General features: G+C 38.3%; 1 protein-coding gene and 1 pseudogene across 1 annotated transcript in view; both read left to right on the top strand.

Annotated features, from left to right (window-relative positions):
• LOC129530571 (putative tyrosine-protein phosphatase TPTE) overlaps positions 1-24,659 on the top strand; it is a 30,610-nt gene extending 5,951 nt beyond the window's left edge. Inside the window, exons 4-12 of the mRNA XM_063702796.1 lie at positions 4,791-4,841; positions 6,334-6,495; positions 13,581-13,700; positions 15,349-15,448; positions 15,595-15,658; positions 16,390-16,454; positions 23,347-23,407; positions 24,224-24,305; positions 24,404-24,659. Coding sequence (XP_063558866.1) covers positions 4,791-4,841; positions 6,334-6,495; positions 13,581-13,700; positions 15,349-15,448; positions 15,595-15,658; positions 16,390-16,454; positions 23,347-23,407; positions 24,224-24,305; positions 24,404-24,548 — 850 coding nt within the window. The 3' untranslated portion in view covers positions 24,549-24,659. The remainder of the gene's footprint in view (positions 1-4,790; positions 4,842-6,333; positions 6,496-13,580; positions 13,701-15,348; positions 15,449-15,594; positions 15,659-16,389; positions 16,455-23,346; positions 23,408-24,223; positions 24,306-24,403) is intronic.
• Positions 14,018-14,129, top strand: LOC129530572 (uncharacterized; annotated as a pseudogene).
• Positions 24,660-26,439: the final 1,780 nt, after the last annotated feature.

Genomic DNA, 26,439 nt, shown 5'->3' with positions numbered 1-26,439 from the left:
TTAAATATATCCACCAAACTTTCTGTTTTGAATTTATTTTCTTCATTTAAATAAAATATCTGCCCTGAATTTACTTCGTCTTAAGGTATAAAGTGTAGAAATTTACTTTTCTCATAAGTGACTCATAGTTTTTTCAGCATGAACATGTCATCCCTCTGTATTGTCCTTACCCTGTTTTAGTGATCTAGAGTGAGCAGGAAGACCAGAGTCACTACAGTGTTTTTCGTGCTTTGCATCATGGCCACCTCCCTACCCCCAGAGTCTGCACAAGAGAAAAATGTGTCCAGTGGGGGAGATAGCACCTGCCTTCAATACAAATCCCATTTCATTAAACACGGTCTTGTTAGTGTCATGTAGCTTCCACCTTCTATTGATAAAAAATGAGTCATGTTCATAGTTAATATTTGTGCTTTTAATTCAACTTTGATATTATTGGAACTTTCAGTGTATTAAGGTTTAGTATCTCATATCTTTTTTTCTCTCTTTTTTTTTTTTTTTGAGCCGGAGTCTTGCTCTGTCACCAGGCTGGAGTGCAGTGGCTCCACTCAGCTCACTGCAACCTCCGCTTCCCAGGTTCAAGCGATTCTCCTGCCTCAGCCTCCCGAGTAGCTGGGACTACAGGCATGCACCACCACGCCCAGCTAATTTTTTGTATTTTTAGTAGAGATGGAGTTTCACCATGTTGGCCAGGATGGTCTCGATCTCTTGACCTCATGATCCACCCACCTTGGCCACCCAAAGTGCTGGGATTACAGGCGTGAGCCACCGCGCCTGGCCTCTATCTCTTTATTTTTGAATTGTCATTTAAATTTAGTTTTTGTCTCTTGTGTATAGCATGTAATGCCTTTAATTTCAAAGTTACCTGAGAGTATTTCTCAATATGCAATATGAGAGTAATATGTTTGTATTTATGATTTCTGGTACGTTTGGTTTTATTTATCATCTTTTTCTTTATTAAAAATACTTTGATATTTTCTTTGTAAATTTGTCTATGTTTTGCTATTAATTGATTTGTTTTTATCCCTTGCATTTTTTGTTGATATGCAAGTCAGAAGCCCATTTCTAGTCTATCAATGTTTATATTTAAATGTTTAGAAAACATAATTATACCATTCTTTCCATCAATATCGAGAATAAAACTGGACTTGTACTTGTGAAAGATAAGAAATGCAACCTGCCTTTACTTCTATCTTCTTCCACACCTTGAATCCTAGTGTAAGAATGCCTAAAAATTCAAATCAATACTATTATTCATGATTTTATATCATTTATCTTTACTTTTAGAATCATTTATTTACATTTTCACCGGCTACTTTTTTTTATTATTATACTGTAAGTTCTAGGGTACATGTGCACGATGTGCAGGTTTGTTACATATTCATGCATGTGCCATGTTGGTGTGCTGTACCCATTAATTCATCATTTATATTAGGTGTATCTCCTAATGCTATCCCTCCCCCATCCCCCCACCCCATGACAGGCCCTGGTGTGTGATGTTCCCCTTCCTGTGTCCAAGGGTTCTCATTGTTCAATTCCCACCTATGAGTGAGAACATGCAGTGTTTGGTTTTCTGACCTTGCGATAGTTTGCTGAGAATGATGGTTTCCAGCTTCATCCATGTCCCTACAAAGGACATGAACTCATCCCTTTTTATGGCTGCTTAGTATTCCATGGTGTATATGTGCCACATTTTCTTAATCCAGTCTATCATTGTTGGACATTTTGGTTGGTTCCAAGTCTTTGCTATTGTGAATAGTGTCGCAATAAACATACGTGTGCATGTGTCTTTATAGCAGCATGATTTATAATCCTTTGGGTATATACCCAGTAATGGGATGGCTGGGTCAAATGGTATTTCTAGTTTTAGATTCTTGAGGAATCGCCACACTGTCTTCCACAATGGTTGAACTAGTTTACAGTCCCACCAACAGTGTAAAGGTGTTCAGTTTCTCCACATCCTCTCCAGCACCTGTTGTTTCTTGACTTTTTAATAATCACCATTCTAACTGGTGTGAGATGGTATGTCATTGTGGTTTTGATTTGCATTTCTCTGATGGCCAGTGATGATGAGCATTTTTTCATGCGTCTGTTGGCTGGCTGCATAAATGTCTTCTTTTGAGAAGTGTCTGTTCATATCCTTTGCCCACTTTTTGATGGGGTTGTTTGATTTTTTTCTTGTAAATTTGTTTGAGTTCTTTGTAGATTCTGGATATTAGCCCTTTGTCAGATGAGTAGATTCCAAAAATTTTCTCCCATTCCGTAGGTTGCCTGTTCACTCTGATGGTAGTTTCTTTTGCTGTGCAGAAGCTCTTTAGTTTAATTAGATCCTGTTTGTCAATTTTGGCTTTTGTTGCCATTGCTTTTGGTCACCTGCTACATTTTTGTTCTTCATTTTGATTCATTGCTCAGCTGACTCAAGCACTTTGAGTAATTGTTTTTAGGAAAGGTACATGGAGGCTATGCTTCGTGTTGCTTCATGTTGGAGTGTCTGTCTGTTGCTCCCGAGTGTGAACAGTACTTTTCCTGGATATGGATTTACTGAGTCATAGTTATTTCCCTGCAAACTCTGCACATAACTGCTTGAAGCTTCATTTACATAGTACTCTTTTTTTAAGCAAAAAAGTCTCAATTGTGTATTTACTTGGTATAGTTTCAGGGTACACTGAAACAGATTAAGGGGCTAAAGCCACCCAAGCCACTTCTTCGTGCCTTCGTAATCTGTCAGACTTGGTTCTGTATGGTGACATTGTCAAGTGAGTTCAGATTTATGACATTTCCTTGATCCCCAGAGATCTAGTAGACTGTGTGGGATCAGAGGTTCTTGTAGTAAGGGAATGGCAACTTGAGGAGAGAATTCACCTCTTTTGGCCAATTGATCCTCCATCTACATCAGCCTTAACTCTCCAAGCCTGGGTGGAGGTGGTGGGTCCAGGTGGAGAGGGGAAGATTAGAAGGATTGGGGATTTCCTTTATCTCAGGTTAACCTAACATCATTCATCAAAGGCCAATGTTTTTTTTTTTTTAACTTTTATTTTAGGTTTGGAGGTACACGTGAGGTTTGCTACATAGGTAAACTTGTGTCAGGGAGGTTTTTTTTTTATTTTTTACATATTATTTCATCATCCAGGTATTAAGCTCAGTACCCAAATAGTTATCTTTTCTGCTCCTCTCTCTCCTCCTGCCCTCCCCACTTAAGTAGACCACAGTGTCTATTTCCTTCTTTGTGTTCATAAGTCCTTATGATTTAGCTACCACTGATAGGTGAGAACATTCAGTATTTGGTTTTCTGTTTCTGCACTAGTTTGCTAAGGATAAGAGCCTCCAGCTCCATCGATGTTCCCACAAAATACATGATCTCATTCTTTTTTATGGCTGCATAGTGTTCCATGGTATATATGTACCACATTTTCTTTATCCAATCTGTCATTGATGGGTACCTAGGTTGATTCCATGTCTTTGCTATTGTAAATAGTGCTGCAGTGAACATTCATATGCATGTATCTTTATAGTAGAATGATTTATATTCCTCTGGGTATCTACTCAGTATTGGGATTGCTCAGTCAAATAGTTCTGCTTTTAGCTCTTCAAGGTATTGCCATAGTGCTTTTTACAGTGATTGAACTAATTTACACTCCCACCAACAATGTATATGTGTTCCTTTTTCTCTGCAACCTTGCCCGCATCTGTTATTTTTTGACTTTTTAGTAATAGCCATTCTGACTGGTGTGAAATGGTATCTCATTGTGGTTTTGATTTGCATTTCTCTAATCTGTGATATTGAGCTTTTCTTCATATGTTTGTTGGCCACATGCATGTCTTCTTTTGAGAAATGTCTGTTCATGTCAAAGGCCAATTGTCAGTGCCCCAGTTCTGCTCAGTATCTGCCCTCTTTGTTCTCCCGTCTTAGGCACAGGCTGTGAGCATTGTCTTAGGATTCATGGCTCTTGGAGTGGAATTTGAGTCCTGTGTTGGAGGCTTCAGTATGACAGAGACTTCCTGAAGTCTTCTCCTACTGAAGCTTCCTGTGTTGGAGGCTTCTCCTCCTGAAGAGCCTCCAACACAGGAGGCTTCAGTAGGACAAAAAAAATTGTTCCTCATGAGCTACCTTGTCTCCAGCCATAAGGTAAAATGAGGCATTATTGGAGGCTCCATCAAACAGGTTCTCCTTCCTTTGATTAATGGAAGGAGCCCAGTCTTTCGGGTGTTTCTCCTTTGAAGTATATCTTACTAAAATGTCTTACCTCTGAAGTTCGTTTGCAACCTCATATGCGACTCTTGCTAATGTGTATCTGTTCACTAGGTGTCTAGTTTGAGGAGATGACAAGAGCACCATTTACTCCCTATGCTCATTCCTGAAACACCTTATTTTATTGCAGTGGAAACTGAGATCTGGCCAAAGTTTGATGATTTGCCCAGGCTGGCATTAAAATACAGTTCTCTTCTACCACCCTTTTCTGTCTTCATGCTATACTCCTTGAGATGATGACCACAAGTTTAAGTTTAGTATTGCCATAAAGTTGGGGTTGGAGCTTTGCATGCAATGGAAATGTTACTAAACATCCAAAGTTTACTGTCTTATTTGCATATATTCTGGATAGCATAGTAAACAAGTAAAATGATCATGGAGCAGGAAGAATAAAATTTTAGCTATTAGTAAAAAGCATTTTGTTATACAACTTCTGAATAATTTTCTTTTGAAATTATATTTATAAGGCCCTTTGTTTTTTGGTTAAATTTACAATATATGTTAGAAGAAATCTGATTAATTTTATTTTTACTTCTTTTTGCAGCAGCAAGATTAAGAAAATTGTGCATTCAATTGTATCATCCTTTGCATTTGGGTATGTGAGACATAGAAAACACCATGTATTAAATATATCTGAGACTTGGCTGGGCACGGTGGCTCACGCCTGTAATCCCAGCACTCTGGGAGGCCGAGGCAGGCGGATCCCATGAAGTCAGGAGTTCAAGACCAGCCTGGCTAACATGGTGAAACCCCATCTCTACTAAAAATACAAAAGTTAGCCAAGCATAATGGTGGGTGCCTATAATCCCAGCTACTCAGGAGGCTGAGGCAGAAGAATCGCTTGAACCGAGGAGGCATAGGTTGCAATGAGCTGAAATTGCACCATTGCACCGCAGCCTTGGCGACACAGCAAGACTCCATGTAAAAAAAAAAAAAAAAAAGAAAAGAAAGAAAATATATGTCTCATATATATCTATACATACATATATATATATGAGACTTAATACTTCAATGAGAAACACTGAAATAAAATAACAAAAAAGCATTTCCACTGTCCATCAGTTGCTAAGTAGCCGTGTGCCCCATCTAATGTAATCTAATTTATCATGGAATTTTGGTTTAAGCTGGACATTAAGAATTGCAAATAAATGGCTTTTGCCTAAGATTAATAGTAATATATTAATATTGTTTTTCTTCCATCTGCAAAAGTAACATTAATGAAAATCAAATGTTAAAATTCTATAATTATTAGTAAAGTGTTTTGTTAGTACCTTATACATCAGGAATTACTCTTTAAGTCTGGAAACAATTTACTTAGACTCTTCTCTACATAAGAGTAAGATTTCATACTATGATATAGATTTATGCAATATAATTGTTTCCTTTTGAATTAATAATATTTGAATTTGAGCTGCAAGTTTTTAAAAAGTACTTCAAAGACGAATTCACCTTCATAGACTAGGCAAATAGTCTAATCAATTTATGGAGAATGTATTTAGAATATGTAACAGCAAGTGGCAGGAGGTACTTTAGAGTTCAAAACTCATGTGCCCATCACTCTGCTAGAAGCACCCATAAATATGAAATCATGTGCTTGTTGAAAATGTCACTGATGAAAAATCTTGGTCTTTTAAGAGCTTATGTTACTCATGCTTTCATTTGGTTTTTATTAATAAATTCTTTAGAATTATCCAGATTAATGAGGGTTTATTTTTTATGAGAAATTGGTATAAACTTCTTATGAAATTCGCAAATTTTAAGAAGAGTTTGTAAACAGACAGGTGATTTTAATTCAGTTTTACTTTTCTCTCTTGAGGTGTTGGCCTGGTGTGTTTACTGTAAAAGGTCACAGTAATATCTTGTGAAGTGGTTTGGTGAGAATTTTGTTTATTAAGAACTGCTTCTATTGGGTGAAAACAGTGATTTTTCTGAGATTCTAAGGCATTACAGTTTTTCCTGCCACTGGGCAGCTTAATACTAAATAATAACATTTTGGTACCTGATCAGTGGCTTAAATATAGTATAGCTACAGGGACAAATGCCCCTTTATCTTTGCATTTATTTATTTATTTATTTGTTTATTTTAGACTATTTGGAGTTTTCCTGGTCTTACTGGATGTCACTCTCATCCTTGCTGACCTAATTTTCACTGACAGCAAACTTTATATTCCTTTGGAGTATCGTTCTATTTCTCTAGCTATTGCCTTATTTTCTCTCATGGATGTTCTTTTTCGAGTATTTGTAGAAGGGTAAGTTTGATTATTTTTATAATGCATTAAGCTACTTTGTAGTTTTATAAAAAGCACTTTCGGAGGCTGAGGTGGGAGGATCCCAAGGTCAGGAGTTCGAGACAATCCTGGCCAACATGGTGAAACCCCGTCTCTACTAAAAGTACAAAAATTAGCTGGATGTGGTGGTGGTTGCCTGTAATCCCAGCTGCTTGGGAGGCTGAGGCAGGAGAATCGTTTGAACCTGGGAGGCAGAAGTTGCACTGAGCTGAGATCATGCCATTGCACTCTAGCCTGGGTGACAGGGTGACTACATCTCAAAAAAAAAAAAAAACATTTTAAAATAATTAACAGGAGCATTCACTACAAACTGACTTAAGAGCCTTTGGGCCTTATGAGAACATTGGTGGTAGTCTGGCAGTACCCCCCCATGTCCTGTGTTTGAGGTGGCCATGGATTGATGTTCCTCTGCCTTTGGACAGGGGTGGAAAGAGTGGGAGGGACTGCATCTTGTGCATATTGTGCTCAGCCATAGCACAATAAAACACTAGGTAGACTTTTACAGTTTTTGATCTAGGCCCTGATTCCCAGACAGCACCTGTGGATCCACCTGGAGGCTAGGAGAACTTGCCATCCTGAAGGCAAGGACACACGCCTGGCTGTTTTTACCATGTGATGACTGTAGAGCCCCAGGGCCTTCAGTAAACTCCTGCAATAGCTAAGGAGTGGTTACAGCAGGTCTTGGGCAAGACCCCGTGCTGTGCTGGCCTCAGGTCTGACCCAATGCAGTCACAGTAGTGGTGGCCACAGATGTGCTTATGTCACTCAACCCCAAGCTTTAGGTGCCTCAGAACAGAGAGAGAGACTCTGTTTGTTTGGGAGAAAGTAAGGGAAGAAAACAAGAGTCTCTTTTTGGTAATGCAGAGAATTATCCTGGATCTTGTCCAAGACCATTAAGGCAGTACCACTATGAGTCTGCAAGAACCAGAGTTTAGGAGGCTTGGGGTGCCCCCTAAAGCAGATAGAGATTAGATCACAGTATCCAAGTTCTTTCAAATATCTGGAAAGCCTTCCCAAGAAAGATGGGTACAAACAAGCCCTGACAGTGAAAACTACAATCAATACAGTGAAAACTACAATCAATACCTAACTCTTCAATGCCCAGACACCAAAGAATATCTGCTAGCATCAACACTATCCAGGAAAACATGACCTCACCAAATGAACTAAATAAGACACCAGGGGCCAATCCTGTAGAAACAGAGATATGTGACCTTTCAGACAAAGAAATCAAAATAGCTGTGTTGAGGAAGGAAACTCAAAGAAATTCAAGATAACACAGAGAAGGAATTCATAATTCTATTAGATAAGTTTAACAAAGAGATTGAAATAATTTAAAAGAATCAAGCAGAAATTCTGGAGCCAAAAACTGTAATTGGCATGCCGAAGAATGCATTAGTCTTTTAATAGCAGAATTGATAAACCAGAAGAAAGAATTAATGAGCTTGAAGACAGGCTATTTCAAAATACATAGAGGAGACAAAGGAAAGAATAAAAAACAATGACGCCTGCCTACAGGATCTAGAAAATAGCCTCAAAAGGACAAATATAAGTGGTATTGGCCTTAAAGAGGAGGTGGGGAGTGTAGAAATTTTATTCAAAGGGATGGTAACAGAACGTCCCAAACCTACAGAAAGATATCAATATCCAAGTACAAGAAAGTTATAAAACACCAAGCAGATGTAACTCAAAGAAGACTACCTCAAGGCATTTAATAATCACAGTCCCAAAGATCAAGGATAAAAAGAGGATCTTAAAAGCAGCAAGAGAAAAGAAACCAATAATATACAATGGCGCTACAATATATCTGGCAGCAGACTCTTTAGTAGAAACGTTTCAGGCCAGGAGAGAGTGGCATGACATATTGAAAGTGCTGAAGGAAAAAAACATTTACCCTAGAACAGTGTATCCAGTGAAAATATCCTTCAAAGTGAAGGGGAAATAAAGACTTTTCCACACAAAAGCTGAGGGATTTTGTCAACACCAGACCTGTCCTAGAAGAAATGCTAAAGGGAGTATTTCAATCAGAAAGATAAGGACATTAGTGAGCAATAAGTAACAACCTGAAGGTATAAAACTCACTGGTAATAGTAGGTATACAGAAAAATGCAGAATGTTATAACACTGTAACTATGATGTATAAACTACTCTTACTCTAAGTAGAGAGACTAAACTATGAGCCAATCAAAAATATTAACTACAACTTTTCAAGACATAGATGGTATAAGATATAAATAGAAATAACAAAAAGTTAAAAAATAGGGAGACTAAGTTGTAGAGTTTTTATTAGTTTTCTTTTTACTTGTTTATGAAAACTTATAAGATTAAAATAATGGATTATAAGATAGTATTTACAAGCCTCATGGTAACCTCAAACCAAAAAATATAACAATGGATACAGGAAAAATAAAAAACAAGAAACCAAATCATATCACCAGAGAAAATTACCTTCACTAATGAAAGACAGGAAGGAAAGAAGGAAGAGAAGACCCCAAAACAACCAGAAAACAAATAACAAAATGGCAGGAGTAAGTCCTTACTTATCAATAATAACATTGAATGTCAGTGGACTAAACTTTTCAATCAAAAGATAGAGTGGATGAATGGATGAAAGAACAAGACCCATCCAGGTGTGGTGGCTCACGCCTGTAATCCCAGCAGTTTGGGAGGCCAAGGCAGGCAGATCATGAGGTCAAGAGCTACAGACCATCCTGGCAAACATGGTGAAACCCTGTCTCTACTAAAAATACAAAAATTAGCAGGGTGTGGTGGTGCGCACCTGTAGTCCCAGCTACTCAGGAGGCTGAGGCAGGAGAATCACTTGAACCCGGGAGGCAGAGGTTGCAGTGAGCCGAGATGGTGCCACTGCACTCCAGTCTGGTGACAGAGCAAGACTCCAGCTCAAAAATAAATAAAATAAAAAAACCCATTGCTCTGTTGCCTACAGGAAACACTCTTCTCCCATAAAGACACATGTAGGCTGGAAGTGGTGGCTCACTCCCATAATCCCAGCACTTTGGGAGGCAGAGGCGGGTGGTTTACTGGAGGTCAGGAGTTCAAGACAAGCCTGGCTAATATGGTGAAACCCCGTCTCTACTAAAAATACAAAAATTAGCTGGGTGTGGTGCCGGGCACCTGTAATTTCAGCTACTCATGAGGCCGAGGCCAGAGAATCACTTGAACCTGGGAGGCAGAGGTTGCAGTGAGCTGAGATCACACCACTGCACTCTAGCCTGGGTGACCGAGTGAGATTCAGTCTCAAAAAGAATAAAAATAAAAACAAAAAACCCAAAAACCAAAACCAAAACCAAAAACATGCTAATATATCTGATAAATATTGATGCGAAAATCCTCAACAAGATACTAGAAAACTGAATTCAACAATATATGGGAAAGATCATTCATCATGACAAGTGGGATGTGTCTCTGGGATGCAAGGATGGTTCAACATTTGTAAATCAATCAATGCGATACATTATATCCACACAGTAAAGGATAAAAACCATAAGATCATTTCAGTTGATGCTGAAAAAACATTTGATAAAATTCAACATCCCTTCATGGTAAACACCCTAAAAAAACTGGGTATAGAAGTAACATACCTCAACTTAATAAAAACCGTATATGACAGACCCACAGTCATTACTGTACTGAATGGGGAAAAAATGAAAAGCTTTTCTCTGCGATCTAGAACACAGTGAGGATGCCCACTTTTACCACCGTTGTTCAACATAGTACCGGAAGTCCTAGCTAGAGCCATTATAGAAGAGAAAGAAAGGGAATAAAAAAAGAAATCCAAATTGGGATGGAAGAAGTAAAATTATCCTTATGTTTGCAGATGATACATTTTATTTGGAAAATATTAAAGACTCCACCAAAAAAACTATTAGAATTGATAAATTCAGTAAAGTTGCAGGATACAAAATCAATATACAAAAATCAGTAGCATTTCTATATGTCAACAGTGAACCATTTGGAAAGGACATTTAAAAAGTGGTCCTATATACAATAGCCACAAATAAAATTAAATACCTAGAAATTAACCTAACCAAAGAAGTGTAAGATCTTTATAATGAAAATGATAAAACACTGATGAAAGAAATTGAAGAGGACACCAAAAAATGGAAAGAGATTCCATATTCATGGATTGGAAGAATCAATATTGTTAAAATGTCCATACTATCCAAAGCAGTTTACAGATTCAATGCACTCCCTGTCAAAATATGAATGACATTCTTCACAGAAATAGAAGAAACAATCTTAAAATTTATATGGAGCCACAAAAGACCCAGAATAGCCAAAGCTATTCTAAGCAAAAGAACAAAGCTGGAGGAATCACATTACCTGACTTCAAATTATACTACAGAACTATATAATGAAAACACCATGGCACTGGCATAAAAACAGACACACAGACCACTGGAATAGAATAGAGAACCCAGAAACAAATCCACACACACTTACAGTGAACTCATTTTTCATAAATGTGCCAAGAACATACATTGAACAAAAGACATCTCTTCAACAAATGGTTCTGGGAAAACTGGATATACACATACAGAAGAATGCACCTAGACCCCTACCTCTCACCATATACAAAAATCAAATCAACATGAATTAAAGACGTAAATCTAAGACCTCAATGAAACTACTATACTACAAGAGAACATTGGGAAGAATCTCCAGGACGTTGGTCTGAGCAAAAATTACTTGGGCTATACCTGACAAGCACAGGCAACCAAAGCAAAAATGGGCAAATGGGATCACATCAAGTTAAAAAACTGCTTCATAGCAGAGGAAACAATTAGCAAAGTGAAGAGACAGCCCACAGAATGGGAGAAAATACTTGCAAACTACCCACCTGAAAAGGGATTAATAACCAGAATATGTAAGGAGCTCAAACAACTCTCTAGGAAAAAATCTAATAATCTAATTTTTTAAATGAGGATAAGATTTGAATAGGCATTTCTCAAAACATACAGATGGTAAACAGGCATACCAAGAGATGCTTGACATGATTGATCATTAGAGAAATTCTCAGTGTAGAAAACTACCATGAGATATCATCTCACCCCAGCTAAAGTGGTTTACATCCAAAAGTCAGGCAATAACAAATCCTGACAAAGATGTGAAGATAAGAGAACCCTCATACACTGTTCATGGAAATGTAAATTAGTGGAACCAATTGGAGAACAGTTTGGAGGTTACTCAAAAAACTAAAAATAGAACTACCATATGATCCAGCAATCCCACTGCTGGGTAGATACCCACAAAAAAGGAAATCAGTATATAGAAGAGATATCTGCATTCCCTGTTTGTTGCAGCACTGTTCATAATGGCTAAGATTTGGAAGCAACCTAAGTGCCCATCAACAGATGAAGGGGTAAAGAAAATATAGTACATATACACAAGAGAGTATTATTTAGCCATAAAAAACAATAAGATCCTGGCCAAGTGCACTGCCTCATGCCTCTAATCCCAGCACTTTGGGAGGCTGAGGTGGGCAGATCACCTGAAGTCGGGAGTTCGAGACCAACCTGACTAACATGGAGAAACCCCATCTCTACTAAAAATACAAAAATTAGCTGGGTGTGGTGCCGGGCGCCTGTAATCCCAGCTACTCGTGAGGCTGAGGCAGGAGAATCGCTTGAACCCAGGAGGTGGAGGTTGCAGTGAGCCGAAATCACGCCATTGCACTCCAGCCTGGGCAACAAGAGTGAAACTCCATCTCAAAAAAAAAAAAAAAAAAAAAAAGAGATCCTGTTATTTGGAACAACATGGATGGAACTGGAGATCACTATGTTTGTTAAGTGAAATAAGCCAGGCACAGAAGGATAAACATCACATGTTCTCACTTATTATGGGGCTCTAAAAAAAAAAAAAAAAAAAAAATTGAACTCATAGACCTAGAGAGTAGACGGATGGTCATCAGAGGCTGGGAATGGTAGTAGGGGCTTGGGGGTGGGGAGGTGAGGATGGCTAATGGGTACAAAAAAATAGAATGAGTAACGCCTACTATTTGATAGCACAACAGATTGACCATAGTCAACAATAACTTGATTGTATATTTTTAAATGACTGAAAGAGTGTAATTGGATTGTTTGTAACATGAATGATAAATGCTTGAGGGGATAGATACCCCATTGTCCACAATGAGGGTGATTATTACGCATTTAGTTATATCTCTTATTATGTTTGAATTGCCATGTTGGTGTTTTAGTCACATATAAGTGTCAAATGATGAATATAATTTTATTGTTTGAAAACTTCCCATGAATGTTATATTTTTCCCTTAGTCTACTCTAGAAAATACATTTTAGTTCAACCATTGTGGAAGTCAGTGTGGCGATTCCTCAGGGATCTAGAACTAGAAATACCATTTGACCCAGCCATCCCATTACAGGGTATATACCCAAAGGACTATAAATCATGCTGCTATAAAGACACATGCACACGTATGTTTATTGCGGCATTATTCACAATAGCAAAGACTTGGAACCAACCCAAATGTCCAACATTGATAGACTGGATTAAGAAAATGTGGCACATATACACCATGGAATACTATGCAGCCATAAAAAATGATGAGTTCATATCCTTTGTAGGGACATGGATGAAATTGGAAACCATCATTCTCAGTAAACTATCGCAAGAACAAAAAACCAAACACCGCATATTCTCACTCATAGGTGGGAATTGAACAATGAGATCACATGGACACAGGAAGGGGAATATCACACTCTGGGGACTGTTGTGGGGTGGGGGGAGGGGGGAGGGATAGCACTGGGAGATATACCTAATGCTAGATGACGAGTTAGTGGGTGCAGCGCACCAGCATGGCACATGTATACATATGTAACTAACCTGCACAATGTGCACATGTACCCTAAAACAAAGTATAATAAAAAAAAAAAAAGAAAATACATTTTAAATAATTCTTGATAGTAGAATTCTTAATGGGGATGAGTCAATAGTTTGTGGTCTTTAAATATTCCTATCTCTTCTTGCAGGGGGGAATGAACTTATTTTTTTGTTTTATATTACAGGAGACAGCAGTGTTTTTCTGACTTATTTAACATTTTAGATACTGCCATTATTGTGATTCTTCTGCTGGTTGATGTCGTTTACATTTTTTTTGACATTAAGTTGCTTAGGAATATTCCCAGGTATGAAACATAAGACTTACCTCTCTTAAAGTTTTTCATTAATTTTAGCATTTTCTGTGCCTTTTATTCTATATAATCTTTTCAACTTCAAATGTTCTCATTCTATACCAAATACATTGCTTTAAAATGAAATGTTTAGGTAAATTCCCACATACTTTGAAACTAAAAGATTGTGATATTTAGGGACCAGTGAAGAGTATACAGGCTAAGTACCATTAATGGAATAAAGAAGATGCAGTACCCCAAAGAAGGATTTTTACTCTTGTACTAACTTTAACTTCTCTACATTTTGAAGTTCTCGTCAAATTCCCATTTGTATCATTTTTTGGCCTTTTGGCTAAGATCAAGTATAATATTATTATCAGTTTAATATCTGCTATATCAAAAAAATTTATATTGAAAACAATTCCCCTCTGCGCTTCAACTACAAATCCCTTACACATAATGTTCTGTCTGGATTTTTCCTACAGCCAAGAGGGAATTTATTTGAGCATACGCAAAATTAGAGTGACTTCAATCATGAGTTTCTAAAAAATAGCAAACAGAACAGAAACTAGGAGATGACACGTGGCAACACAATAGTAGAGTTTTGCAGTATAGTTGTGGTAGAAACAAAGAAAGCTTAGGCAAAGTTAGAAGTGTTAGGGATTGGGAAACTAAAGAGTATATGAAGCCCTGGTGACTCTTTTTTTACTGTGACAATGAGGAAAATGAAAGAGCAAATGTATACTGGGATGTAGATGGTGGCTTCCTAAGCTTGTTCATGGGTCAAATAGCTGGTTTGTTTTTGTACCCTAGCTTCCCTGGACTACAGCTCAGGCCCTAACTAAAAGCATGTTAAGTGATAGGCTTTTGGAGTTATTTGAAAATAACCTCAGCCAATGTGGTCCTCTGACTAGAAACGTCAGCATCACTTGACAGCTTGCTAGAAATATAAGAAGAAAAATACCTTAGACCCCACCCTGGACCTACTGAATCAGTATCTCTGGGACCCAGCAATCTGCAGCTTAACAAGCTTTTCCAGGTGGCTCTTATTGATGTGTGCCCAAATCAGAGAAGCACCAGTCCAGACCATCAGTTCTCTGCTTTGGTGGTTCTGATGGTAGGGGAGATTCCAGCTAGCACACTTCAGAAGTATCTCAATCTGTTGCCTCCCTGATGTGTAGTAGCAGCTGTAGTGAACATCTGTTACTCATGGGAATAACAAAGATGAACAAGAATAATCGATTTGTTTTGATGTGGAAAAATTGAAAATGCTAGTCTTAAATCCCAAAATTAAATTTACAGATGCTAAGAGTCTATTGTATCACTATTTCTCTAGACCAGAATTTCTCAGCCTCAGCATTACTGACATTTTGGGCCAGATCATTGTCATAAGACGGTGGTGAGCAGTTATATTAATTGTAGGGTGTTTAGCAAAATTCCTGGCCTCTATTCACTAGATGTAAGTAACACACAGACACACACACGCACGCACGCCAGTGGTGAAAACCTAAATGCCTCCAGACATTGCCAAATATCCCCCAGGTAGGTAATTGGGGAGAGGAGGGAAAATTGCCTCTGGTTAACAACTGCTGCTCTAGACATAGTTTATATTGATAAAATTCTGTTTCTGAAGCAAAAATGGATCTTTTAAATTTATTCTTAGATGGACACATTTACTTCGACTTCTACGACTTATTATTCTGTTAAGAATTTTTCATCTGTTTCATCAAAAAAGACAACTTGAAAAGCTGTTAAGAAGGCGGGTAAGTGGGCAAAACATGCTTATGATTCGCAAAAATATTTTGTGTTTTGGGACCCATTGACAAGGGTTGATATCTATACTATATAATGTTTTTTATTTTTATGTTGATGAGTGTTTCACAAACTAATGATGATTTTAAACTGTCAGGTTTCAGAAAACAAAAGGCGATACACAAGGGATGGATTTGACCTAGACCTCACTTACGTTACAGGTTTGTGACACTTAACCGTTGATTTACTTGTATTACTTCACTTTTTCTTGTAATTGTATTTTTTTTGCCTCATCTAAGACACATTCATTCAAAATATTCTTTATTCATGAGGATATATGCTACTGTGATAGTGTGACATATTTGTGGTTTAGCCCTGGCAATGGAAGATCTGCATGTCTTCTCAATTCAGGACTACTCAGTTGCAGCATAGGAACTTGAACGGATTTTCAGCTGACTCCGTTTGAGTTTCAATTTATTAACCTCTAGTAGTTATTTCTGAGTCCCAAGGATCCCACAGAGACCTCTTCTTACCCTAGAATCCCAGAGAATGAGGTCAGTGCTTTGTAGATCTCAGGTTTTCTGAGTCAGAGGGCTGCAAAGCACCTTGGAAGTTCCCACCATCACTGGTGCCCAGAAATCTTGGATTTTCTGTGGTATTTAAGATAAGAAATAAATTCGAAGAACAGGGGGAACTTCAGACTGAGGCCATCATAAATACATGGCATACAGTTAGAACTAGTGGAGACTTAAGAACTCCATGGCAGTTTAATGGTCATTGTGTTGTATAATTTGTTATATGATTATCCTGAGTATTAGCTCTTTTCTGTCAACCTCAATCTTAAAAGGTTTTTTTCTGTGAAAATGGAGTCTGATCATGTATAAGTTAATTTTTTTGTATGTTATATGAAATCTATAATAATGTTTGTAATAGTGATGATTTTGACTTTTAGAGTGTATTATTGCTATGTCATTTCCATCTTCTGGAAGGCAGTCTTTCTATAGAAATCCAATCGAGGTAAGGGTCTTTATCTGACAAATACTCATTTCTTGGTGAATGTAGACTGTGTAGTCATAAGTTTAATACTGACCCAGATATGGCAGTATTCTTTTAAAAATGTACTCTTTCAAGGAAAAAAATCATAATGGATTGATACCAGTTACAACTGTGTCAGTGGTCACAAACCACCCCAAAACTTACTGGCTTATAACAGCAACTATTTATTTGGCTCATGATACTGTGGTTTGTGAATTTGGTATGGGCTTAACTGTCCAATTTAGGTGCTTGCAGAAAGGATTTCCTGTCTCAACTAAGCTCATTCATGTATCTGTGGGCAGCTACTGGGTCATCTGAGGACTGGCTAGTCTAAAATGACTTGGCTACCCTCGACTGACAGAGCCACTGCATGCTAAATGCACCTCCCAAGGCCCAAGGCCCATCCCATCTGGCACCCACTGCTGCCAACAGCCCCACCCCCTTCACCAGCAGAGCCCCCATTTGCCGCATGCACTTCTAAGGCACTGAGGACTGGCCTGACTGGTGCCTGCCCTGCTGTTGGCAGTACCCCACAACTAGCAAAGCCACTGCAGCTAGCATGCATATGCCTAAGGCCTGAGAACTAATCTGAATGATGGCTCTCACACCAAGAAAAGCCATACCACTGTCTCCACAAACACTCACCATCAGGCCACTGAGGCACTCACAGACACCACTGAATGCTGATTACAGCCAAAAAAGTCACCTGAAGACTATATTACTGCACCCACCCAGATCCAAAGTCAAAGCACCCTACTCAATGAACACTATAGGAGACAACTATTGGAAAAAGTATTTCTCTGTGAAAACTCCCTGATATTGGAAGAGGCAACTGTTCCCCCAGATGTGCAAAAATCAGTTTAGGGCCACAAGAAACGTGAAAAGCAAGGAAACATTACACCTCCAAAGAAACACCATAATTCCCCATTAACAGACCCTAAATTTAAAGAGTATATCAAATGGCTAAGAAGGAATTCAAAATAATGATCTTAAGGAAACTATGAGATACAGAGAATACAGATAGACAAATCAATGAAATTAGAAAAACAATTTATGATCTTATGAGAAATTCAACAAGGATATACATATCATTAAAAACCAGACAGAGATTGTGGAGCTGAAGAATTTAAGGAATAAAATAAAAATACAATCAAGAGTCCAGGTGAAGTGGTTCACACCTGTTATCCCAGCACTTTGGGAGGCCAAGGCAGTGGATCACTTGAGGCCAGCAGTTCAAGACAAGCCTGATTAACATGGCGAAATCCTGTCTCTAAAAAATACAAAAATTAGTTGGGTTTGGTGGTGCATGCCTGCCATCCAAGCTACTTGGGAGGCTGAGACACAAGAATTGCTTGAATCCAGGAGGTGGAGGTTGCAGTGAGCCAAGATTGTGCGACTGCACTCCAGCCTGGGTGGCAGAGTGATACCCTGTCTCAAAAAAAAAAAAAAAAAAAAACAATAAAGAGCTTTAAAAACAGACGTGGGAGAGATATGGCCAAAATCTAGGAAGCTCAAAGGTTCTCAAATAGATTCAACCCAAAAAGGTCTTCTCTGAGGTGCATAGTAGTCAAAAGTCAAAAAGAGGGAATATTCATCAGGTGCGGTGTCTCACACCTGTAATCCCAGCACTTTGGGAGGCTGAGGCCGGTGGATCACTTGAGGCCAGGAGTTCAAGGCGAGCATGGCCAACATGAAGAAACCGCATTTCTACTAATAATACAAAAAAATTACCTGGGTGTGGTGGTGTGAACCTGTAGTTCCAGTTACTTGGGAGGCTGAATCACGAGAATTGCTTAAACCCAAGAGGTGGAGGTTGCAGTGGGCCAAGATCACACCACTGCACTACTGCCTGGGTGACAGAGCAAGACTGTATCCAAAAAAAAAAAAGGAAATGTTAAAAACAGCAAGAAAAAAGCATCAAGTCACATATAAGGGAAACTCCATTTGATTAGCAGTGGATTTCCCAGTGGAAACTTTACAGGTCAGTAGACAATAAGATGGGATGATATATTCAAAGTACTGAAGGAAAAAAAGAAAAAACAACTGTCAACCAAGAATACTATACCTAGTAGAGCTATACCCTAGAAATGAGGGAGAAATAAAGTATTTCCTATACAAGCAAAAACTGAAGGAATTCATTCCCACTAGACTGACCTTACAAGGACTGCTTAAGGTGGTTCTACATCTGGAAGCAAGAGGATGATTACCATTGTCAAAACACACAAACGTGTAAAACTCACCTGTAGTGCAGATATACACATGAAAAAGAGAAAGGAATCAAACTTTGTCACTACAGAAAGTGACCAAACCACAAAGATTAAAAAAAAAAAAGGTGAAGAAAAGAACAAAGGATATACAAAACAACCAGAAAAAAATGAACAAAATGACAGGATAAAACCTAATCTATTAATAGTAACCTTGAATGTAATGTAAACAGATCAAATTCCGAATTAAAAGATACAGAGTTGGCTGCCAAGATTTAAAAAAAAAAAAAAAAAAAAAAAAAAGACCAAACTGTATGCTGCCTACAAGAAACTAACTTCACCTGTAAAGGATCATACAGACTGGAAGTGAAGGGATAGAAGAATATATTCCAGGCAAACAGAAAACAAAAGCGAGCAGAGGTAGCCATACTTATCAGATAAAAACAGACTTTAAGTCAAACTGTATGAAGAGACAAAGAAGGTCATTTTATAATAATAAAGACATCAACTTAGCAATAAGATAGAATAATTGTAAATATGTATGTACCCTACACTAGAGCACTCAGATAAACAAGGCAAATATTTTTAGGTCTAAAGGGAAAGATAGACTCCAATGCAGTAACAGTTGGGGCCTTTAGCACCCCACTCTTAACCACTGGACAGATCATCTAGACAGAAAATCAACAAAGAAATATCAGATTTAAGCTTACAGATAGGAATAAGTTCTGGTGTTCTGTAGTGCTGTAGGGTGACTACAGTTAACAATAATTTATTGTATATTTTTAAATAGAGAGGATGTTAAGTGTTCCCAACACAAAGAATGATAAATATTTGAGGTGATAGATATGCTGATTATCCTGATTTGATCATTACACATTGTATACAAGTATTGAGATATCCCTCTCTACCTTATAAATATGAACAAGTATTATGTGTCAATTAAAAATATTTTTAAAGAATGAAGGAAACAGATTTTTTAAATGAAAGGAAAGAATATTACCTGACTTGGCTGAATGGCCCCATGTGGTCTCTCGTTCTCCAGTAGGCTACTTCAGGCCTGTTCACATGATGGCAGAGGCAAGAGTCTGAGGAGCGGCAACAAAACAATGCAAATCCTCTTCAGGCCCAGGCTCAAAATTATATATTAATTCTACCCCATTTTATTGGACAATGCAAATTACACTACCAGTCTGGATTCAAGGAGTAGAAAATAAACTCCAACTCTTGATGGAAGGAATTATAAAGAATTGTGGCCGTTTTTGATAGTCTACCATAGGGAAGAAAGATGGGGATGCCATAACCCAAAATGTGTTTTCTTAGGTTGAGATCCTAAATTATAGTCGGGGCATATTGCTTTAGGCTCTGTGGATGACTAAATTAATTTCAAACATATAATGCTGTTTACTGTGAAATGCCAGCTTGAAAGGATCATTGTTTAATTTTATGTAATTTACAATACTTATTATGCCTCAATAAAAGTCTAACTATCTAGGGCTGCTATCAGTTGCCGAGAGGTGGAAGGAGTACCTCTCTGCAGTGTGTTAGCTCAGTTCTGAACAGGACAGGGCTGCAAGTTCAGCTACTTCCCAGAAAATGTCCTGGATACCTGGCCTGAGTCATCATCCCATGACTAGAGAACGTGGACGGATTGTTTTATCAAGAAACTAGTGATAAACCAAGGGCTATAGGAATTAAGAACTACGGCTAAAAAAGAAATGTTTAGAGTGATGCAAGATGGCCAATTAGAAGCAGCTGCAGTCTGCAGTGCTCACGAAGAATGAAAAGGGGCGAGGGAATTCAGCACCTTCAACTGAGATAACCAGGTTCTCACATTGGGACTGACTGGATGAACAGGTTGACCAATGGAGAATGAAGACAAGCAGGCAGGGGGTGCGACGGTCCAGCCGGGGGCGGCATGGAGCCAAAGGAACCCCCACTCCCAGCCAAGGGAAGCAGTGAGTGAGTGTGCAGTCCTGCCCGGGAAACCGTGTTTCTCTCATGGATGTTTGCAAGCCGTGGATCAAGAGATCCCCTTGTGAGCCCATGCCACCAGGGCTGTGGGTCTGATACACAGACCTGTATGGAGTCTGGGCACATCAGCTGCTCAGGCACACACAGAAACCCAGGAGTTTTACACACTCTAGCCCCGGGGATCTTCAGCACAGTGGGAAATCTGTCCATACGTATCTCTGGGAAGGGGGCTGAATCCAGGGAGCCAGGCAGCATCATTCTGCAGGCCCCATTTCCTTGACACCTCACAAGTTAAGACCCACTGGCTTGGAATCCTAGCCTGCCAACAGCAGCAGGTTGGAATCCACCTCAGATGGGTATGAGTTCCCGGGGAGGTGGGGAGAGGCAGCCAGCATCACTGTGGTTCATAGACTCAGCCACTCCAGACTGCCAGCTATGGAGAATACAGACAGTCGGGAAAAGGAAGAGTTCCCCACGACACAGCACAGCTGGCTTGCCAGATCATGACCAGACTGCCTCTTTAAGCAGGACCCCAATCCATTCCTCTTCACTGGGCAGGAATCCCTGTAGGGGCTTTAACCACTCCAGCAACGGTTCTATGGACAGAGCTTTGATCTCTCCCTGAAATGGAGCTCCTGGTGGGAGGGGCTGCTGCCACCTCTGCAGTTTGGTCAACTCAGCCACTCCAGCCTGCTGGCTTTGGAGAATACAGGTGGTCCGGAGGAGGAAGGATCCCTCACAGTGCAGCACACCTGCTCTACCCCAAAGCAGCCAGACTGTTTTTTTGGATGGGTCCCTGATCCCATGCCTCCTGACTGGGTGAGAATGCCCAACAGGGGTCTCCAGCCACCTCTTGCAGGTATGTGCGGGCTGGCTACAGGTCAGTATCCCCCTGGGATGGAGCTTCCAAAAGAAGGAGCTGGCTGCCATCTTTGCTGTTTCTCAGGCTTCACTGGTAATATCGCCTTCAGAGTCTATGAGGAACCTACATTTACAAGAAAAACACAACCCCATTAAAAAGTGGGCAGAGGATCTGAACAGACACTTCCCAAAAGAGACATGCATGCAGTCAACAAAAATATGAAAAAAAAACTCAACATCACTGATTATTAAAGAAATGCAAACAAAACCACAATGAGATACCATCTCATGCCAGTCAGAATGGCTACTATTAAAAAGCCAAAAAATAACAGATGCTGGGAAGGTTGCAGAGAAAAAGAAATGCTGTTGGTGGGTGTGTAAATTAGTTCAACCCATGTGGAAGACAGTGTAGCAATTCCTCAAAGACCTAGAGGCAGAAATACCATCAGACCCAGCAATCCCATTATGGGGTATATACCCAAAGGAATATAAATCATTGTCTTATAAAAATACATGCATGCACACATATGTTCATTGCAGCAGTATTCACAAGAGCAAAGACATGGAATCAACCTAAATGCCAGTCGATGATAGATTAGATAAAGAAAATATGGTACATAGAGCGGGACATCTGGCTTCTGAGCGGGAACCTTTGTAGTGCCAGTGATGAAAGAGAGAATTAAATATGGGTGATGCTGAGAAAGGCAAGAAAATTTTTGTTCAGAAGTGTGCCCAGTGCCACACCGTGGAAAAGGGAAGCAAGCACAAGACTGAGCCTAATCTCCATGGTCTCTTCAGGTGGAAGACAGGTCAGGCCATTGGATTATCTTAACATAGAGATTGATAAGAACAAAGCCATCACCTGGGGGGAGGATACACCTGAAGTATATAAAACTATTTATCCTTGCCTCCCCCACTATGCAGATTCAGAGTGTTCATCTTTTTGACTTATTATCTCCTCTTAACAGAGATAGCCAGTTTAATAAATGGATGACTTTGATATCTTCATTTTATTTTTCTCAATATTAAGCCAGTAAACATTGCTCTGAGGGTACCATACTAATCAGTTTTAAAATTTTGTGTCATTTTTGTTGTTGCACAGAGATATATACGTATGTGTGTGTATGTTTCAGAAAGATGTATTTACTGAAAGTTGGATTCATGTAGTGGTATTGATTGTATTTTAAATTATAACTACTATTTGTTTTTCATTTTAAAGGTTATACATATATACATATATATATATACACACACACTTATAGGTACACATATATCTTCATTTAAAAAAATAAAGAGAACAAATGAGCCAAAAAAGTCTCCATATTGTTACCAGTTATTTAAAATTTGATATGTTTATCTTTTTCTATCACACATACACACAATCATACTATATACTTTTTGCATTTATTTGTTTACATGGTGCTTAGATAGACTGTAATATGCAGATCACTCTCTAAAGATGTATCTATTCAGAATTAAATTTAAATAAGAACGAATATGAATTAGATTTAAACAAGAACCATATTAACTGTGAATTAATGATTTAGAACAAATTACTTAAAGTTAGTTAACCAGCTAATTTACTTATCTGATAGCTTTAAACAGTGTGTATTTACAATAGAGACTCATCTGACTAGGCAAACATACTTGTGGACTATTTGAAAAATCACAGTGGATTAGAACTTGAAATTTGCATACCCTCTTATTCCCTGAATCTCCCCTAGAAGATGCTAGTGAGAGACAAATTAATAAAAGTAATAACCATTTTAGGTTCCCCCTAGGAAATAGCTTATGTTGGTGCCATGTAAATATATAAGATATGTGTTTGTCTTTTTTAGGAAGTTGTGCGGTTTCTAGATAAGAAACACCGAAACCACTATCGAGTCTACAATCTATGCAGTATGTACATTACTCTATATTTTGCTACTGTAGATAGAAAACAGATTACTGCACGTAAGAAGATGATTTTGTTTTTTAGATTGCATTTAATCATAAGTATTTGGTAGTGGCAAGGAATGAATTTAAAAATCCCCATCTTGGACTGGCCCCATTTAGTAGAAGGAGTTAGCCCAGCAGCACAAAGTACCATATGAAGGATGTGGCTTTGGCAGGACCAATGAGGCTGCAGTGGAAGCAAACCATTTTAGGGAAGATCTGTTCTAGCGATATTAGGTTTAGGAAAATCTTTCTGTTTTTCTTGCCAGATTGCATTATGAGGACATAGACAATTTAACAAATGAGTCTTCTGACCCATCAGCAGTGGCATGTGATGAGAGCAAGGGTCTAGATGGGAAAAAAGCAAAAAACTGTAGAAAATAGGTTGTAACCCAGTTTAATACCCTGTCTCTCTTGATTTTTTCCTCTACCTGTATACTCAATAGACATTTTCAGGGGGCAAACATTCTGGTCAGCTACATTTGCCTCGTGTGGTTTCTAACTACCCTGAAATAATATAATGAATAGTCTGCTAGAAAGTTTAAAATTATACCTATTAAACAAAAATAAGTTGAGTTTAGGTTATATGAGATGGATAAACCACTACCATCCTTACATTTTTGAAACGCTTGCGTTTATTTTAGAGTGGCAGGAGCAACTTGGAAAGCTCTTTTTGAAGATAGATAAGGAATTCTAATAAGATATGTTAACTTATTCATAACTTCCTCATTTATCATGTTATTCCCTATAGAGATATGACATACATGTTATTTATTTTAGGTGAAAGAGCTTATGATCCTAAGCACTTCCATAATAGGGTCGTTAGAATCATGATTGATGATCATAATGTCCCCACTCTACAGTAAGTTTTATGCTAAATTGACTATCAGAAGAGGGCTAAATATATTGGGCTTGATTTTTTGAAAATATTTTAACTAAAAATCTTAAACTTGAAATCAGTCAGATGGTGGTTTTCACCAAGGAAATAAATGAGTGGATGGCTCAAGATCTTGAAAACATCGTAGCGATTCACTGTAAAGGAGGCACAGGTAATAACATTTTCCTTTTTATTTCTCCATTTCTAAAGATATGTAAATATACATAAAGTACAAGAACAAGATACGTATTGCTATTAATGTGTATTAATAATTGTTAGCATTTTTAAATATTAGCTCCAAGACTGAAAGAAGGGAAGGAGAAAGGAAAGAGGAGAGGAGGAAGGGTAGGAGATAGGGAGAGGATAAGGAAGGGAAGAAAGTAGGAAAAAAGAACTAAGGAAGGTTGAGCATATTTTCCCTTGTTTTACTAGTATTTGGATTTCTTTATTTTTGGTTTGCCAGTTTATATCTCTCAAAATACAAACAGTCTTTAATTTTAGAATATCAGAGTACTTTTATTTAAGGCTGATCTTTTTTATTTTTAAATTAACAAATAAAAAACCAATATATTTATGGTGTACAACATGATGTTTTGATATACGTAAACATTGTGAAATGGCTAAATCAAGCTAATTAACATATGCATTACTCCACATATTTTTGTGTGAGAACATTTAAAATCTACTGTCTCAGCAATTTTCAAGTATACATGATTATTAACTGTGGTCACTATGTTGTACAATAAATTTCCTGAACTTATTCTTCCTGTCTAACTGAAATTTTGCATCCTTTAATCAACATCTCAGGCTGGGCACAGTGGCTCACACCTGTAATCCCAGCACTTTGGGAGGTTGAGGCAGGTGGATCACATGGTGAAGCCCCATCTCTACTAAAAATTACAAAACATTAGCCAGGTGTGGTGGCATGCACCTGTAATCCCAGCTACTCGGGAGGCTGAGGCAGAAGAATCGCTTGAACCTGGGAGGCAGAGGTTGCAGTGAGCTGAGATCGCACCATTGCACTCCAGCCCGAGCAACAAGAACAAAACTCCATCTAAAAAAATAACAATAATCATAAAGTAAAAACCAACATCTTCACAGTCCCCCAAGTTTTGTCTCCCCAGCCCCTGGTAACCACCATTCTACTCTCTGCTTCTATGAATTTGACTTTTTTAGATTCCACAAATAAGTGAGACATGCAGTATTTGTCTTTCTACGCCTGGCTTATTTCACTTAGCATAATGTTCTCCAGGTTCGTCCATATTATCTCGAGTGACAGGATCTCCTCTAAGGCTGAATAGTATGCCTTTAATTATATATACCATATATTATTTATCCATTTATCCACTGATGACATTTAGATCGACTCCATAGCTTGGGTATTATGAATAATGCTGCAGTGAACATGGGAGTGCAGATTTCATTTCCTTTGGATATATACCCAGAAGTGGAATCTCCAAATCATATGGTAGTTCTATTTTTGGTTTTTTGAGGAATCTCAGTGCTGTTTTCCACAATAACTACTAATTTACATTCACACCAACAGCGTACAAGGGGGTTCCCTTTTCTCTTCATCCTCACCAACTCTTCTTTTGTCTTTTTGTTAATGACCATCCTAACAGGTGTGAGGATATCTCTTTGTGGTTTTAATTTGCTTTTCCCTGATGATTAATGATGTTTAGCATTTTCTCATTATACCTCTTGGCCATTTGTGTGTCTTCTGTTGAGAAATATCTTTTCAGGTTCTTTGCCCATTTTCTAGAGAAGTAACTTATTCTCTTGCTATTGTGTTGTCTGAATTCCTTTTTTAAAAAATCTGTTAACCTATTATCGAATGTATGCTTTGTAGATATTTCTCCCATTCTGTAGGTTGTCTCTTTACTCTATAAATATTTCCTTTGCTGTGCAAAAGCGTTTTAGTTTGATACAGTATCATTTGTCTACTTTTTCTTTCATTGCCTATGCTTTTCAGTCATATCCAAAAACATCTTGGCCCAGACCAACGTCAAGAAGATTTTCACCTATCTTTTCTTCTAGTAGTTTTCCAATTTCATGTTTCACAGTTAAGCATTTACTTTGAGATGATTTTTGTATATTGGGTGAGATAGGTTGCAATTTC

This window comes from Gorilla gorilla, chromosome 22 (genome assembly GCF_029281585.2).
Source record: "Gorilla gorilla gorilla isolate KB3781 chromosome 22, NHGRI_mGorGor1-v2.1_pri, whole genome shotgun sequence".
In the NCBI taxonomy this organism is placed as follows: Eukaryota; Metazoa; Chordata; class Mammalia; order Primates; family Hominidae; genus Gorilla; species Gorilla gorilla.
This window is presented reverse-complemented; position numbering and strand designations above follow the sequence as displayed.